Source organism: Phoxinus phoxinus (genome assembly GCF_949152265.1).
Source record: "Phoxinus phoxinus genome assembly, chromosome: 13".
NCBI lineage: Eukaryota > Metazoa > Chordata > Actinopteri > Cypriniformes > Leuciscidae > Phoxinus > Phoxinus phoxinus.
In genome coordinates this window covers 6,746,142-6,765,107 of record NC_136888.1, presented here as the reverse complement: position 1 = coordinate 6,765,107, position 18,966 = coordinate 6,746,142, and the positions used below count along the sequence as shown (strand labels likewise).

The 18,966-nt window shown below is 36.8% G+C and overlaps 1 protein-coding gene across 2 annotated transcripts in view; it reads left to right on the top strand.

Moving 5' to 3' along the window:
• prkd3 (protein kinase D3) overlaps positions 1-18,966 on the top strand; it is a 79,511-nt gene that overhangs the window by 47,983 nt on the left and 12,562 nt on the right. Inside the window, exons 5-16 of one of the 2 annotated variants that reach the window (XM_079634003.1) lie at positions 2,500-2,657; positions 4,811-5,003; positions 5,083-5,154; positions 5,245-5,428; positions 7,427-7,550; positions 8,901-8,978; positions 12,118-12,403; positions 15,186-15,238; positions 15,472-15,544; positions 16,266-16,372; positions 17,010-17,171; positions 18,647-18,745. In XM_079634003.1, coding sequence (XP_079490129.1) covers positions 2,500-2,657; positions 4,811-5,003; positions 5,083-5,154; positions 5,245-5,428; positions 7,427-7,550; positions 8,901-8,978; positions 12,118-12,403; positions 15,186-15,238; positions 15,472-15,544; positions 16,266-16,372; positions 17,010-17,171; positions 18,647-18,745 — 1,589 coding nt within the window. The remainder of the gene's footprint in view (positions 1-2,499; positions 2,658-4,810; positions 5,004-5,082; positions 5,155-5,244; positions 5,429-7,426; positions 7,551-8,900; positions 8,979-12,117; positions 12,404-15,185; positions 15,239-15,471; positions 15,545-16,265; positions 16,373-17,009; positions 17,172-18,646; positions 18,746-18,966) is intronic. The other variant, XM_079634004.1, reaches the window with a different exon arrangement.

Below are 18,966 nucleotides of genomic sequence, written 5' to 3'. Positions count from 1 at the left end.
AGGATTAACAATCTCAACAATCGTTCATGCACTTGACACATCATGTCCCACAATTGTTATTACTGAGTGTATATTCATGCCCCCTCTGTGCATTAACATTTTTATAGTAGTAGTATTATTCATTTTGTAAATATATTTTTTATTTCACTTACCGGTACTTTGGCAGGTGTGGCAATAATAATTTTGATCCTAGTATATATATCGCCACCATAACAAACCTCTACAGAGACACTGAAGCTTGATTCGCCATTGGCTAGTAAATTGTTTTATTTTACTGGCCAGACTTTTTACATGGAATGCAAGAACAATGCTAATAAAAAAGTCCCACTTTATATTAAGTTTCTTTAAGTACTATGTACTTGAATCGAAAAATAAGTACAATGTACTTATTGTGTTCATGTTGTATTGTAAAACACTTTTGCTTCTATTGAGATGTGATACGGGTAAGGTTAGGGACAGGTGTGCTGGTATGGGTAGGTATAAGGGTGGGTTAAGTTGTTAGGGAAGGGTCAACTGTGTAATTACAAATGTAATTACATAAATAAATTACAGCTGTAATTACATGCTGGTATTTTTAAAATATATGTACACAATAAGTCCATTGTATCAAATTGTTAAATTCAATGTAAGTACATAGTAGTTAATAAAGCCACTTAATATAATGTGGGACCAAATATATATATATATATATAAAGACAATTAAACAATCTGTAGTAAAATAAAATCAAAAAATCTCATTACAAGCAATAGCACAAATACACACTTTGTGAATGATGCAAATGAAATAAACAGTGATTTTCAGGTAGATCTAACAGAAGTTAGATACAGATTAGGTGGATTATGTACAGAAATTTAATAAAGTAATCAGGTGTAAAATAACTGCATAGTCTATTGAATTTGAGCTAAGCACCGTTACACCGTTTCTCTTACACGTATTTGCCGCTGCTTATTGTTGCAGGTGTATTATTGACATGTGAAAGTCTGGACCCTGAATATGAGACAATTTTACAGATGTATTTCCACCACATCTTGTATTCGGAACAATAAGATCTTTCCAGGTTTCTAGAAAACTGTTTTCTTTACACTGTCAAAAAGCCAACAAAACAAATTAAATAATATTTTTTTGCATGTTTATATTAACTTGTTGTTTATTAAAACGAAGTCAGAATCTCATAGAGTTTTTAAAAACCTTTTTTCAATGTTTCAGAAATCTACAATAATACACGGGAAAACACATATTGATTGTATAAATGTTAAAGCTATGTTCATATTTTCTTTTATTTTTTTGCCAAGCTGCTTAGAATTCCCAAAATGAACTTTGTTTTGGCCTGATTTTGTTCAAAACAAGTTAATTCTTTGATTTAGCTTGAATACTATCTGGGTTTTTACGTGAAGCATCTTGTTTTAAGTCTCCCATGTCCATGTTCGTATGAAATGAAGTCAGTATACTGTAGTGCAAAGTCTAGTGTGACTGCAGCTTTATTACCAATAATTATCACTTTACAGAATAAACTCAATAAAAACCAGGTGTTCAGTAGAAAACAGCTATAGGGGTAATAAGCTAATCGTAGCACAATGGAGGCTCTCACAGATCATTACTACCATTGTTATGAAAAGAAGAAAAAAATTGAAAGGATATATGTAATCCAATCTTTGTTTGCCGAGTGATCTAGATGACTGATCTCCCTGATGCTCTTGTGTCTGAATGGGAGTGAATCCTTGCATTCATATCCAAAGTAGATGGAAAGCTGTTTTAGCAGCAATTGGATGATTAATGATTTTTGCCTGTTACAGTTTGACACACATTTTTTGTCATTTTGCACTTTTCAAATAAAATCATTTCAGTTTGAGTTGATGAAAATTACATAACGAACAATTGAATGGTTCAACAGACAGCAACAAAAGAACAAGTGATCTGAATCAAAGGATTCTTCTGGTTCAGAGTGTTCTTATTGAGTCTAAAGATCTCTGATGGATTCAGGCACGCCGTGTGATGTGTCAGTGCTGCCATCAGTCTTTGAAGCTGAAATCAGGGGCTGTTTGAATTGAACCCAGTGTTTCTGCCAAGCGCTGGATGTGACATTCAAAAGCTGCATGAAGATTATGGGCTCCAGTTGTAAGAAGCCACACTGATGGATACAAGCTGTTCATATGTAGAGGCATGCTAAAACACTTTACGCTTCAGACTCATGAAGTTTAGATCTAAAATCCCCACCCAGTCCTCAGGAGATTAATTTGGTTTCTCAGGAGGATCTAAACATGCCTAAGTCGCCACAGGTCTGCAAGTTTGAAAAGAGAAGCGGAGCCCCCTGCTGGAGGTCTGAGGAAATTAGCCTTGTGTGTGTCTGTGTAATCTTATCTTGAGTCCTTAAACCTTACACTCGATTTTTATCTTCTTACCTGAACCCTAATCCTATTCCTGATCTTGTTTTAAACCAAATCTCAGGCTTTCTTCTGACTCTAATCCGGAACACTAAAGCTTTCCCTGTGGATTTTTAGGATGTGGCCTGAACTATCACAAGCGATGCGCCTTTAAGATCCCTAACAACTGTAGCGGTGTAAGGAAAAGACGCCTTTCCAATCAGTCTCTGCCCGGAGCTTCGCTGTCTGTTCCCCGTCCTGCACCAGCCGAGCTTGCTGTCGTGGGCCTGGAAGAGGTGAGGAAAGATCTGACCTACTTACTATTTATTTATTTTGAAAATTCAAAATCATCTAGGAATCTTTCCATAGCACTCTACAATGAATCAAAACAAGTGGCATTTATTAGGCTTATTATACATTATTAGGGGTGTAACCAAACCCTCCTGTCACGATTCGATACATACTGAACTCACGATACGGTATTATTGCCATATTCCAAGACATATGGTTAAAGGTTAACAAAAAATGTACTGCTGATTTAAATGCTAAAGTTGGTCTTACATCGTGGGTGTAAATGAATAGGATTGGACTTGATGCATTGAACCCAAAGCACAGTACAATAATGACACCAGAATAAAAATATTCATGATTCTAAAGCAAAAAATGCTAAATTATGTTAAACGAATATGCTTGTACTAGACATATTTAAAATAATGTAGGCCACTTATACTGGTAACATCAGACTTTTGGCATTATCAGGACCCACAAATATTCCCCCATTGCATTATTATACATTATATTCAACATTATATACAGTAGTTTATTGTAGTAGGCTACTGACACTAAAACTCTGTAAACTTGAATTGAAAACTATACACAATACATATGGTCACTATCCACGATACATACTGTATTGTTGCATTTTTGTATTGCGATATATTGTTACACCCCTATAAATTATTGATAAAAATATGAAATTTATATTTAATTTATAATATAAAATTACATGTTACCTGTGAAACCCTTAGGGGAACTGACACCTGGACACAAGCTTTTTAAGATTGATTTACCAAATTTTAACAAAAATAAATAATTAGTGAAGAATATTAAGTTAGTTAGAAAATGTCTAGTATAATTTCTTGTAGATACTATTCGGTTTGATATTTTGTGAAATGGAATACATACTGTTTAAATGTGGGATGGGGATCCAAATACTGTTTATGCTTTTACCCGTCATTAATTCATAATGCTAGTTCAATTTAACACTGTTTTGTGACAAATGGTTTAAAAGATCTGCATGTGATAAAGCGATGGCCTTGCATTAGCCGAAACCCAAATATGGGAAGGACATTATGTCCCTTTTAGTTGTCTCACAATATCCCCTTTGGACACTTTTTTGGACCCCCTTTTAATTGTATGCTCATTTTATTTCAAATAAACACCTCTTGAGACCTGGCCCTGTATTTGCTGTCCCCGCCAAACCTTGCAGCTGTATTTAAAGTATGGGTTCATTGTGAAATATAACAAAATCAGGATGGCAGCAGTTCAGACCTAATGAAACTTTTTCCACATACGTGCATTAATGCATAGAAAACAAAATGTATTTTTTTAAAAATAGAATTAAGGTAAATCAGATCAAGAATTTCTAAATTCTCCCTTTTTGTTGGTCAGTCTCAAAAATCATCTATGTTGAACAGGTTTTATTTTAACTAAGTGGTCAGTTTCGAAACATTCTTGAGATGACCGCAATGAAGTTCTCAGTTCTCTATTTATTTGCAGTTATGAATTGAGCTGCCATTCCAGAATGCTGTTACTGTAATGTGTGAAAAAATGTAAAAAGTAAAGCTCATTTCCACTCTTTCACATGCATCTAGACACATTGCTGCAGCACTCTAATAATGTTTCACTTCAAAGGTTTCAGTTTCTTTAATGTTTTTGAAAGTTGTCTCTTATGCTCACCAAGGCTACATTTAGTATTTAATCAAAAATACAAGAAATACAGGAATATTGTGAAATATTATTAGTTTAAAATAACGGTTTTCTGTTACAATGTAATTTATTCATGTGATCAAAGCTGAATTTTCAGCATCATCTCTCCAGTAAGTCAGTGTAACATGATCCTTCAGAAATCATTCTAATATGCTGATTTGCTGCTCAAGAAAATAGTATTTTTATTATCATTGTTGAAAACAGTTGTGCTGCTTAATATTTTGGTGGAAACTGAAACTTTTTTTTTACCATCCTTTGATGAATAGAAAGGTCAAAAAAACAGTATTTATTTGGAAAAAAATTGAAAAAAAAATGAATGCAATTAAACTTCAATTTACTGATTATATTATTCTGTGGTATGCAGTATGTGTACGTACTGAGAACAGTATGTGAATTGCAGACATTATTCTTTTCTGAGCCCTTTAAAAAACAAATTGTAATACATTGCTCTCCACTGCAGCAGCGCCTCCATCAGGAGCCAGGTAAGCGGATACCATCATGGAGCGGTCGGCCAATCTGGATGGAGAAGATGGTGCTGGGACGGGTGAAGGTTCCTCACACCTTTGTGATTCACAACTACACCCGTCCCACCATCTGTCAGTTCTGCAAACGGCTGCTAAAGGGGCTTTTCCGCCAGGGCATGCAGTGTAAAGGTGTGTATCGCTGTCTTCCTTCACTCTTTCCAATAAAGAAGATATTTCTAAAATTATCACAAAGTGTTTTCTTCAACAGACTGTAAATTCAATTGCCACAAGCGGTGTGCTTCAAAGGTACCAAAAGACTGTCTTGGAGTCTTCAATGGAGGTATGGTCATTTCAGCCACATCCAATTAAAATTAGAAAAAAATTGCTAAGATTAAAAATCATCACATAAGTCTACTGTATGTTCTTTCAGAGCCGGCCAGCCCTGGTCCTGACTCTGATACCACGATGGAAGTAGACAGCAGTGATGTGAACAGCGATAGCAGTCGGGGTCTGGATGATTCAGAGGAACCTACCACTCCAGAAGACAAGATCTTCTTTATGGACTCCCCCTTCATGGACCGTGAGAAAGATGAAGAACCTGTGAAGACCATCAGGTATATGCTTTGGGTAATAAATATCTTGTGAAGGTTCGAGTTAAAGCATAAAGGAACAGTTCACCCAAAAATTAAAATTATATAATCAAAAATGCCTTTCTCTGGCTTCGCTGCCAGCTCCAAGGCATTGGCTGAGAGCATGTTACTCGCATCTAGTTCCAGAGAGTTACATGTGGATTAAGTAGAGATGGATATTACGAATTGGTGGAGCTTATGACCCATGATATGACCAGATTAAGTTTAAACGGGTCTGGTGTGAAGCAGGAATCGCTTGTGGCCGGTTGGCCTTCTCCAGTGAGCCCTCCATTTCTCCTGGACCTGCACACTGAGGTGACTGGTTCATGGAAGAACCTTTATTCAGCTTGTGTAGTTACCTCTGCACAGTTGAATTATTCGAATGCGGAGGGACTATGCAAGCGGGGATATGTGAGGATGCACTGGGTTGAAGAGAACCTTGCTTGCTCTCTAAGCCACGTCAGACAACAAATGCGGCTGGTGGGCAAGGCATGCCTTGAAGGCCTTCTTGAAGACCTGGACCATGGTGAGGGGTTGTCCCCTGAGACAGTCAATGAACTGTGCACATGTCGAGCATTTAGGGGTGTGATTAGACCGCCCTCCTTGACAACCTCTGGACTGCCATTGAGAAGGTGGGGAAGTTAATAGAGGCGAGAGCGCAGCCAACTGCCTTAAGGAAGTTCATTCCTCGCCTGATCTGGCACAGGCTCTCGACTTCTACAAATGGTAGTTTTTGGCGCTTTTCCACTACACAGTACCGACTCGCCTCGCCTCGACTCTGTTTGGTTTTCCACTGTGTAAAAGTTGTACCTGTACCTGCTTCCAGATACTTTTTTTCGTATCACCTCCGGCGAGGTTCTGAGCGAGCTAAGGCGATATTAAAATGTGATGTGAAAACACGGCAGACTGCTGATTGGTCCGAGAGAATCATCACTATTCACTGCGTCATCATTGCACGCGCCAGACGGAGTATCTTGAATAACCCCGCCATTTTTAAATAGTTTGGCCAGAGATTGCGTGATATACCCATTACTAATATTATGTAAAACAGCACACACTCGATTTCCTCCATTGTCCTGTGTGTGTGGGTAGCGGGTGTGTGTCGCGTAGAAGATTACGTCACGGCAGTTTCCTGCGGCGTCGCTATGACGACCAGGTATTATTGTGGAGGTACTATCTGCAATGGAAAACGGAGTGAAAAGCGAGCCGAGACGAGATGAGCTGGTACTGGTAATGGAAAAGCACCATTTGGCTGGTCCTGCGACTTATAGTCAGGTGCGACTTATATATCAAAATTAATTCATAGTGACTGAGATGAACCAAGAGAAAACATTACCGTCTACAGCCACGAGAGGGCGCTCTAGTTAGCGGAGTGGTTCAGAAGCGACACCGAGGAAGAACTCAATGGATTCAGTGTGGAATGAGATCGGGAGCTTGGTGAACTTGCTTACCGGTAACTTGCTTGTTGGACTCGCTGGCTAATGTTAATTTAGTCTATTCAGCCTCCCAGGATTGTGTTCTTTATGCTATTGTGTCGCTGAATAACTGTTAATGTGTCACGTTAATATACCGGACACCTATTTAGCCTGTTGTTCTGTACTATTGTGTAGTTTAATAACTTGCCTTTCCATATTAAATGTCTGTTCTTGGTCTTGGATTTTGTGAAATAAATTTAGAAATAAATGCGACTTATATATGTTTTTTTCCTCTTTATGACGCATGATGTGATTTTAAGATTGGCATAATTTTACACATGCCTCAGACACCGGGTTCAGTGGTACACCCATAGCATCAGCAACTGATGCGGCGTCTCATTACCTTGTCATGGAACCAGGATTACATACTTAATCCTAAAACGTTTTACAAGATTCCTTAACAAATTTAAGTGAGACTGTGAATTTACCAAAGTTCTGAGTTTTTCTTGATCACTTGATCACTGAATTTCACGCTCTTGATCTGATGTTTTTTCGTGTCTCTTTGAAGCCCCTCGACCAGCACCAATATCCCACTGATGCGTGTAGTTCAGTCCATCAAACACACCAAACGGAGGAGCTCCACTATGGTCAAAGAAGGATGGATGGTGCACTACACAAGTCGAGACAATCTTGTAAGATTTGATTCCATATTTACATGTAAAGCTGCTGTTTTGTTTATTTATGTGATGAATGCACTTTAATAAGAAAGCATCTGCTATGGGCATAACTGTAATAGGATGTGGATGAATGACTTACTGAAACTGCTAGTGTTACACCGTGTCCTAACTACACGCGACGCACGATAAAAGGTATCTTTCCATGTTAATCAGAGTTTTTGTCCTAACCAGCCGCGACGGAGACACGCAACGATTGTATTTTAGAAACAGTTTCTATTTTTCTGCGCCGTCGCGGCTGGAACAACAAACACAAAATGTGGCAATGATAATCTCAGGTACTGTTTATGTGCCTTATTTAATGTTAAAAGCATGCAATGTGACTTTGAATATCATTTAGTCCTCCCAGCTTTGTAGCTGTAAAAGCAACAGTGGATAATTCACCTCAGATCAACAAGTGTATTCTTTGACAAATATTATTTTAGTAACTCAGTAGCCTATGTATTTTTTAATAATCTTTACATTTATCGTCTCGTGGTAATCTTTACCACGAGACTCCGCCCACATGCTGTTCTGATTGGCTGTGGGTTTTGATTGATTTTGGCGCATTTCGCAGTCGCGTCCAGTGTGTGGACAGACAAATTATTTGTCGCTGGAGTCTTATCGCATCGCGTCTGGTTATGACATGGTGTTAGCCATTTTTAAGTAGTTCAGCTGGTTTCACGAGTGGCATAACTTTGTTAAAACTGTAAAAAGTGGTTGGGACAGGAGTGTGTGTGTGTGTGTGTGTGTGTGTGTGTGTGTGTGTGTGTGTGTGTGTGTGTGTGTGTGTGTGTGTGTGTGTGTGTGTGTGTGTGTGTGTGTGTGTGTGTGTGTGTGTAAGGTTGCTCATGCAATTCTATTTCAATAGTACATTGAGTTTACTTTATCAACATAGAAGACATGTTTAACAAGTTTCATTCTTACATCTACTATAATAAAATAAACTGTTAGTTCCGAGATTCTTCATGTCAGTGAATACATACATAGATTCGCAATGAAAATTAGTGTGCTCTGATGGAGTGCAGGTAGAATTTTTGTTGAGTGTGTCAGCTGTTCTGGGTTCTAATCCACCCTAGTATAGTTTTCAAAAAGTGGTATTGACAATATCGACCCTGGCAAAAAAGTGGTGGGAACATACTGTTCCACCCGCCTATGGTTTTCACAATACATTTGTAATGTCCTATCTGCAGTTACACATTACAAGTAGCATAAACCTTATACCATTATCTTGTACGTCAAATTAATTTGCATTAGAGTAAATGTACTGTATCGTATGCTCACAACTTTCCTGAGTTTTGAAGTCAGTTAAATGTGTTTTGTCCTCAGAGAAAGAGACACTACTGGAGACTGGACAGCAAGATTCTGACTCTGTTTCAGAATGACTCGGGAGCCAAATATTACAAAGTAAGAGTTTTACTCATATTTAACTAAAACACTTTGATTACAAAAAAATGTAGTGTTATAATTGTCAGGGTTCATGTATAAATGATATTCTCTGTTGGTTGAAAAATGTGACATTCATGTGTATATTTTAATGTTATGGAGAACAACCTTTAGAATGACACTGGAAATTATAATATTGCTCATATGCGTACAACAAAACTGATTATGCTGCAGTTCATCTTTGATCTTTGTAATGTCAAAACATTATAATTAATTGCTCATCTAGAGCATTGCAGACAGCTAAAGACAGTAGTATTTTCCCCTCTCATAAATACCACTGTGGTCTCTGGTAAGTACCACAGAATACCCCCTTCGTCCTCCTCTGCTTCAGCGCAGCCAAAAGACATTTAGAAAGAGACAGGACGTGATCAAATACACTGTGTAGTGATATGGTTATTGCTACATTTTACTGCTGTTTTGAACAAACCAATATAATAAATGTTATTCTTAAACTTGAATGGCATCACTGCATTTCTATATTGTATTATGCAGTATGTGTTTGTACATGCTAGTAGTAGAGCAAGTATGGTGGTAGATCACATAATGCTCCTTTGCATTTTAAAGGATGTATGTTCACTTTTAAGTAAATTGGAATGATGAGTTGACCAAATGTTATTATTAAACCTCATAAGTCTGCAATTTAATTAGGTAAATACGTTGAAAAAAACGAATGTAGGATTTTCTTATTCCTTTACTTACTGTACAATTTTCACTCGAAATTGCTAGTACATTTTTAAAAAATGACAAAGAAACAGCAAATAACTTTTTTAATTAAACATGCCATTTTTAAGACTAATATAATATTTTCGTGTTGAAAATACTCAAACTCTTTTTTTATTTGTTATTATTATTTACAACTTTGGAAAATAATTTTTACTATATAGCCTGTATCCATGTTTTATTACGATTAAATTATATTTAATGAGCCTGGATTCCAAAAAATGTAACAGTGAAAAGTTAACTTCACAAAAGTGAACAAAAAAGAATTCCACATACTGAGTATGATAATATAAGATGCTAAATGTGCATTGATATATGTGTAGTTAGTTGTGTGGCTAGATATGAGTATAGTGAGTATAGGTTGTATATGCTCAGAATGTGTGTTTCAGATGCATTTTAATATAAGTGGACAACTTAAAATACTTTAAACACACTACTGGTGAGAATTTTTTTAATTCTACTTGTATTCAGTAAGGATCCATTCAATTTATAAAAAGTGAATGCTGTTATTTTAAACTTCCAGTCCAACTTTATATTATTTTAACTACTATCTACTTTGTTTGGAAGTTGAAAAAGATTTTGGTACAATGCATATGTTGTATTCATGTTGTATCGCAAAACCCTTGCTGCTATTGAGGTGGGATACAGGTATGGTTGGGACAGGTTTGGTGGTATGGGTAATTAGGGTTGGGTCAACAGTAATTACAGAAATGAATTACTGATGTAGTTACATGCAGGTTTTTAAATACAATTACAATTAAAACATGTATGTACACAATGAGTGCATTGTATCAAATTGTACATTTTTAAATGTTAGTACATACTGTATAGTTAAAGGCACATAATTTAAAGTTAATCCAAACTTTTTATTAATCAAAGAATGCTGACAAATACATCTATCATTTATAATGCAGCACAACAGCAACCATCATATTAGAATGATTATTAATGAATCATGTGACACTGAAGACTGGAGTATCGATGCTTAAAATTCAGCTTTGCCTTTGATAAAAAAATGCAGATTTATTTCAAAAACATAAAAAATCGTACCGACCTCAAACTTTAAAACGGTAGTATAATGACTACCACTGGGAATTGTGCTTTGGTTTTGTCGTCTTTAATGTGCGCACATCTGTGGATGTGAAGGTCATATTGCCATAGAAGTTTTTGAAGAACTTGTGTGTTTCTGTAATTGTTCCTGTATTCCCAGCTGTAAAACTAAAGTCAGGAAACCTCACCGCCCTGGGTGAGACTTCAGGGTGTGTTTAAGACTGTTTTACACACCACTTTATTATCATCTTGGCGCTCTGCTCGGGTCTTAAATCCTAAAAGACATGAATCCATACTCTTGGCAAAATAAGAGAGATTCACCATTATTGAAGCACTACTGTACTGTACACTATCCTAAAGAGTAACTCGATCAATTTGGTAACAACGACTCTCATTTGGCTTTATTGTAAAGTTTTTCTAAGCTAAATTGATTGTGAGGTAAAGAAACACACACTTCTCTGCAAAACGAGTAAGGTATTTGATCCCCAAAACAACCTTTAAACCTTATAACTTAAAGTACAGCGTGAGACATGATCATGCATTTGATTTCCATCTATAACTTAACAGAACCAGTCAGATTTGCACATTTGGAAATCATAGTGTTCTCTTTTGAAGATTGAAGCCCTCTACTTTTGGTTTTTGGGTAAGGGGGTTTCAGGCCTTTCTCAGATTAACCACAGCCCACCCCCGTAAGTGTGACCATCTCCTTCATAATGCATCAGTGGCTAGAGTAAGACTTGCCTACACACTCATACACGTATACACACGCGCTTCTGCTGCTCTGCCCTGTAATCATGGGGCTCTTCATAGGGTTGGGTCACATGATTCACCCACCAAACCACAAGCACTTCATCTCATATTCAGAGAAGACCGCAGGCGCAGCATACGCTCTGATTGGCCACAGCTACTGTTTTTCTGAGAGCAAGTTGGGGGCTGAGCAGAAGGTGGACTCTTAAGAGACTGTCTTTATCAGACTTGGCTCATTAGGCTTTGCATTGTCAATGGAGATTGACGCTTAACTCTGGATGGCAAACTTTATCTGCATTGGTAGATGGTCCTTTTTTTGACATGTGATAAGGAAGATCAGTTTGAACTTGGAGGAACCACATGGACTCTTTACATCTCATCAGCGAGACACCATAGAATTGATGACATTTCAAGAAAAACTTCAAACTAGACTGGAGATTTTTATTCAGCATCACATGGATTAATTTAATGACTCATCTCCAGACTCAAAGAGCAAATGCAAGGTTGTTTAATTGTTTAAACGGTCTTATCTAACTGTCTGTGAGTCAGCGTCTGAATTTCTGACTCATCGTCTGACCCGCAGGAGATTCCCCTGTCAGAGATCTTGCAGGTGGAGGTTGCGCGTGACTTCAGTAGTTTAGCCCTGGGAGGCAATCCACACTGCTTCGAGGTCATCACAGCCACCATGGTGTACTACGTTGGGGAGAACACCGGCGGCCCCCACCCCCACAACCCTGCGCTGGCAGCCGGAGGCGTGGGGCTGGAGGTGGCTCAGGGCTGGGAGAGGGCCATCCGCCAGGCCCTGATGCCCGTTCCAGTAACACCACAGCCCAGCGTGGGCGCCGCTGCGGGACAGAATAAAGATCACAGTGAGTAGTAAAGTCTTCAAAAGTCTTTAAAAACATGTGAAGTGTTCATACTGTTTTTTCTTCTTCAATAAGTTAAAGTGGTTGCCAGCTTCTACCACCAAGCTCCAAAATGGACCAAAAAAAAGATATTAATGAAAAATTTGGTGCAGGATTTACTTTGAAACGATTTTCAACTTTGATTTTCCGAGTTATTACAAAGATACGGCAAGTAACACGATGGCAAATAACAGAATTAAACATGAAATTTTTGAGTAAAAAAATTATTTTCTTGTAAAACGTACTCCACTCTAGTGATCTTAGTTTTCTTTACAACTGTGTGTGTGTGTTCTAAGTCGTACGATAGCTTTCTGTGAGGAAGAGACCAGAATTGAAGTTGTCATTGTATATTTTGTGCATCTGGCACTTTATGACGCATGGTCATTTAAAGAATTAACATGTTATGAGGCGGTTATATAAACATGTTAAAGGTTTAGTTCACCCAAAAATGAAAATGATCCCGTAATTTACTCACCCTCAAGCTATACTAGGTGTATATGACTTTCTTCTTTCAGCCAAACACAATCAGAATTATATTAAATAATATTCCCAGCTTTGTAAAGGCATTGAATTGTGCCCGAGTTTTTGAAGCTCCAAAAAGCACATCCGTCCATCATAAAAGTATTAGGGGAGTTAATTAAGGCCTTTTGAAGCGATGAGTTTTTATAAGAAAAATATCCTTATTTAAAACTTTGTAAACTATAATCACTGGCTTCCAGCAAAACGTGCATGCGTTTTATTTTTCTTAAAAATTCTTTCATTTTTCTTTCTTCTCGTTTTAGACTTCCAATTTGTGTGCGCCGTTTTGTTTTGCTCCATCCTCTGCACTTCTGTGTTCATCAATTCTCACCTAAGCTTACGCTACGCCTACATCATACGTCATACGTCCTACGCACATGTCGGGTCAGAGGTCACCCTTCCACCAGAACTCGACTCTCTCGTCAACGCACGCACAGCCTTTGCTGGAAGCCAGTGATTATGGTTTACAAAGTCTTACATTTTAAATATGGATATTTTTCTTACAAAAACTGAAATTTATTTATTAACTCACTGGAGTCATTTTTGTTAATTACTTTTATGATGGATGGATACGTTTTTAAGCTTTTTAATGTCATAACAAAGCTGGGAAGAGCCAGGATATCTTTTAATATAACTCTTATATACTCTATATAACTCTTATATAACAGCTGAAAGAAAAAAGTCATATACAGCTAGGATGGTTTGAGGGTGAGTAAATTATGGGATCATATTTGGGTGAACTATTCCTTTAATAAAAAGGTTTGGTTCAACATTGTGGGGCAGACATTATTCTTAGTTGTTTGTCAAAGCACTATTACACACCAACAAAAATACAAATGGTAAATCAAAAATCAGTTGATATCTCTTGTGTGCATTAATGTCTTATTTAATCTACAGTTTTTTGTGTGTGTGTGTGTTTTAATACTTTTGTACAGCACAGATGCATTAAACTGATCAAAAGTGAAGTATGTTCTTTTAAATGTTCTATTCGTCAAAAAATCTACATTTTCAACTTTCAACATTGATATTAATAAGAAATTTTTCTTGATCACTAAATCAGCATAATAGAGTGATTTCTGAAGGATCTTGTGACACTGAAGACTGGAGTAATGATGCTGAAAATTCTTTATATTTTTAAATATAAAACAGTTCTTTTAATGTAATAATATTTCACTACATTTAATATATTTTTGATCAAATAAATGTAGCCCTGCTGAGCATAAGAGACTTCTTTCAAAAACATTAACAAATCTTACCAACCCTAAACTTTTTAACGGTAGTGTATTAGTGTTACCTTAATTGCTACATACGGATGATTAAAATGTTGTACACTGACATGTGATGAAGGCCTACGTTTGGAAATCTTAAAAGTGTGGCTCCCACACCACAGATTGTGATCCAACAAGATTCAAGGATGCACGTTTTATTTAGTTGTATATGAAATAGATGTAAAAAACGTGGCAGCAGTTAATGAACAAAATTCGTGCATCTACATTGATAGGTGTCAGTATAAAGCCCATGACAACAGAAAAGAAGAAGAGCAAGCGAAACAAAAACAGAAATGTACTGAGTGTGCCTTTAATCTGATGCTCGAGTTGTGACTCTCAGGCAGATTTGCAGCTCTATTCTGGAGAGTAAACGGCTGAGCTTTAGTCTTTAATATCCTGATGCACCTCCATTTAATTGTGTTGAGAGACAGAAGATTAAAGAGGTTTGACAAGTCTGGATTAATGAAAGCTGTTTAGTTATGAAACAAACACACTTTTAATTCAGTATTCAGAGGAGATTTCAGCCCAGAGATGAATGGCATACTTAATTAAGAGCTTGTCTGAAGACAAGCAAAGCCAGGGCAAATCCAACCCCCAAAAATAATCAGAAAAAAACACCTTTAGAATTACTATGTCTAGCTCACCCTTCTTGTCATTCTAGTAATGTGAAATGTATTATATATTTCAGATAGGATTTGCTTAAATTATTCTCACATTTTGCACAGGCAAACAGAAAAAGGATGGTGGAAAATATGTCTCGGCAATCAAATTGATAAATGTCACATCACAATTTGTTGCATGTGTTGAATGTGATACTAATTAAAATTAAATATTTGTCTTCCTCACATTTTCCCACATACAAATTTGAACTCATATTACGGTACCTATTAAGAAATGTCAAGGCTAATCCAAATGTCTGTATTTTGTTTTGTGTGTGTGTGTGTGCGTGTGTATTGCAGAGGAACTGTCTATCAGCATTTCTGTATCTAACAGTCAAATCCAGGAAAATGTGGTGAGTTTTGACTGTGTTTACCGACAATATTTCACAATTACAACCCTTATTATACACACTTCTGCTTGTTCGGTCATGGCCACGGTCATGTCACACCGCAAGAAAACTGAAAAGCTGAGAGAGAAAATTTAGGGTTCTCAATATGTAGACTGAGAAATTGTTATTGGGTTGAATGTACTGGTAAAATTATAGTTGATTTTAATAATCTTCAACTTTGTTTGCTTTGTCTTCAGGACATCAGCTCAATATATCAGATATTTGCTGATGAAGTGTTGGGCTCTGGACAGTTTGGCATCGTTTATGGAGGTACAGAGGAAAATAAAGTATTCTTTATATATATTTATAAATAATACACAACACCAGTGTTATTACAGTATTTAACATTTCTCCTTTACAATTAGTTTAACTTACTAAAATAACTAAAACTGAAATAAAAAAATAATAAAAGTATGTCTACATTTAAAAAACATTTTTTTATTGTGACAAAAACTCAAATTAAAAGGAAAACTGAAAACTGAAAAATAAAAACTATTTAAAAATATGAATAAAACTATAATAGTATCTGAATGATACTAAAATAACACTGCACCGCACAATGGATTGCTTGATTCTGATGGGTCAGTTTTCAAATATTTAAGAATAATGACTGTTAAACTATATTACGGACCATATATCTGCTAATTTACTATATCTTACAGTATATTATTCTTCTGACACTCTAAAATCATTTCTCTCATTATATAAATCTTACAATATAAACTCTTATCAAATAGATAAATAGATTACCATGAAATTATTTGATAAGTCGTACAATTTTGCTCTATCTGGGTTTCTTTTGTAGGGTTTATATACAGTGTCCCCTTACATGTACTATTTATAATATACACTGTACACACCAAATACATTTCGTCTTAATGTTGAACGATCTGTTGTTTTATAACTTAAAACCTAAAAGTCTTTTTTGTTTAATCTTTTCCTTAATATGTGTTTGTGCTGCGTTTCAAATGATTTTCTATTCTGTTTCAAGGGAAACATAGAAAAACAGGCAGAGATGTGGCCATCAAAGTAATAGACAAAATGAGATTTCCCACCAAACAGGAGAGCCAGCTGAGAAACGAGGTTGCCATCTTACAGGTAATCAGTCTTTTTGACGTGATTATGGCAAGATAATGCCTGATTCAGATTACACGATTTTTTGGTCTGTTACGATAGTCACGGTGTCAGATTACGCGATTTTGACTCCTAAAATCTTGTTGTGTCGTGGACAAGAAACATGTCAGACTACATGTTGCTTTCCGACCAGTCATCGCGTGCCGTCTCACACGCACACATTCACTTGCACACATACACACACTTTCGCTCACTCACTAGCGCACACACACACTCTCTCTCGCTCGCTCGCTCACTCACTCACTCACTCACTCACTCTCGTCGTGGAGGACCGAAAAAAAATCAAACATGCTAGTCTTTTTGTCGTGATGTCGTGAAGCACTGCAGACGCGACGTAGGGTTGTCGCCCACTTTGACACACTATACGAGATGAAACGATCAAATCTTGCGTCTCGACGCCCGTTGTCGTTCACGAATCCCCACGACACCCTACGTCAAACAAATCGTGCCAAAATTGGGCTAAAATTTGTGTAATCTGAACCAGGCATAAGAGTCGTGGATGTAGACACCACTGCACAAATGTTAATGACTTCCTTAATGCATTATGGAGGAGAGAGCTGTTCTCTTTAATATATTTGACGTGGTTGTTCTTTTCTTGTAGAATTTGCACCATCCTGGCATTGTAAACCTGGAGCGAATGTTTGAGACTCCAGAACGAGTGTTTGTTGTCATGGAGAAACTCCACGGTGACATGCTGGAGATGATCCTGTCCAGTGAGAAGAGCAAACTTCCAGAGCGCAACACCAAGTTTCTGGTCACACAGGTTTGCAGATACTTTCCTTCTCCTCCTATCCCTTCAAATCAAATGTCTCCGTTTTTCTATTCTGAAGTGCATTTTGTTTAGATGAGGCAGTAATCTGGATGTCATCTAGAGCTAAATTAGAGCGGCGAGTCTGTGGGTTGATTAGAGCAGTGGGGCCCCTGGGGGCCGCGGGAGCTCATCCATTAGCCATGGATCTAAAGCCCCAGAGCTGCTGCCATGTGGTTAAGATGCTTCTGTCTGCGGTGTCAGGAGCCAGTGCTTCTATGAAAGTAAATGGAAACATTGAATGATTGTGATTTCACCCTTGAGTCAGTGACTTTGCTTTGGTTTAAACATTAAGAAGGAATGACCATTGTTGTCTATTTTATACCCTGTACAACCCAACTGTCATCCTATCAAATAAAGCATTCATACACTACTTTGAAAAGTTTGGGGTCAGAAAGATCTGTTAATGTTTTTGAAAAATGCTTATTGCTCATCTAGGCTGCATTTACTTGCTTACAAATTCAGTAAAAACTGGAATATTGTAAAATATTATAACAATTTAAAATAACTGTTTTCACTGTAATATATTTTGAAATATAATTTATTCCTGTGATCAAAGCTGAATGTTCAGTCTTCAGAGTCACATGATCCTTCAGAAATAATTCTAATATGCTGATTTTCTGCTCAAGAAACATTTCTTATTATTACTGAAAACAGTTTAATTTTTTTGTGGAAACAGTGAATTTTTTTTTTGAATAATTGAAAAAAACATTTTTTTATTTATAAAAATGCAACTGTCACTTTTGATCCACATGTAGCCCTTTGCTGAATAACGGTTCATTTCTTTAAAAAAATGCAATTGACCCCAAACTTTTAAATGTAATGTAATGGGATAAGGTCAATAATGGATAATGAGTTTTGTTTTAGGTACTTAATCTTTAGCAAACACTTTTATATTTCCTCTTGCCTGTTTTACCTTTTACTGTGTTGAACTAACCTTTTTCTAGCACAGCATGAATCTTAAATAAGAATTGACCAACCATCTCTCTAACCATCCATCAACCAGTCATGTCGTCAGAGTTTCTCTTCTTCTATTGTGTTGAGATCTAAACTTTACAACTGGAACAGAACTATGATTAAGTGTAATATCCATGATGGGATGTGATGTTATGAATTGTTACTGTGTGTTTACTGGCATTACCCTACAATGTCAGTCCAGAAAGCTAAAAAACTTGTCATATGTCATACTGTCATAGGAAACTTTTAGCTGCTCATCTAGAAAGATTTCATATTTTGGAGAAATCAAATTCTCCGATTTATTCAATCAGACAGAGCAACATGATGATAATTTCTGTTGATGATAATCAGAAGCAAATCAAAGGTATTTCTTGACATCTAAAGTGGATATTACATTGATGGCCAGTTAAAGCTTTAGAAACAGCATCCAGTTGATAAATGCATGGCATTAAGTGACTGCTTTACTGTCATAGATCCTTGTGGCTTTGCGACATCTCCATTTCAAGAACATTGTTCACTGTGACCTGAAGCCAGAAAATGTGCTGTTGGCGTCTGCGGAGCCGTTTCCTCAGGTAAACAACAGTGAATAAACCGTGCTATCCTTGAGGAATTACTGTATAATAACACCCAGGTGGAGTTGGTGAACCTCTGGGGGGGTTAAAGTGAAGTCAGAATGATTTGTATAGCACTTTTCACAATACACAGTTTCATAGCTGCTTTACAGAGAATCATGATGTTAATGTTTATAATTATCTTCATGCCTTTATAGTCACATTTAGCAGATTAGAGCTAG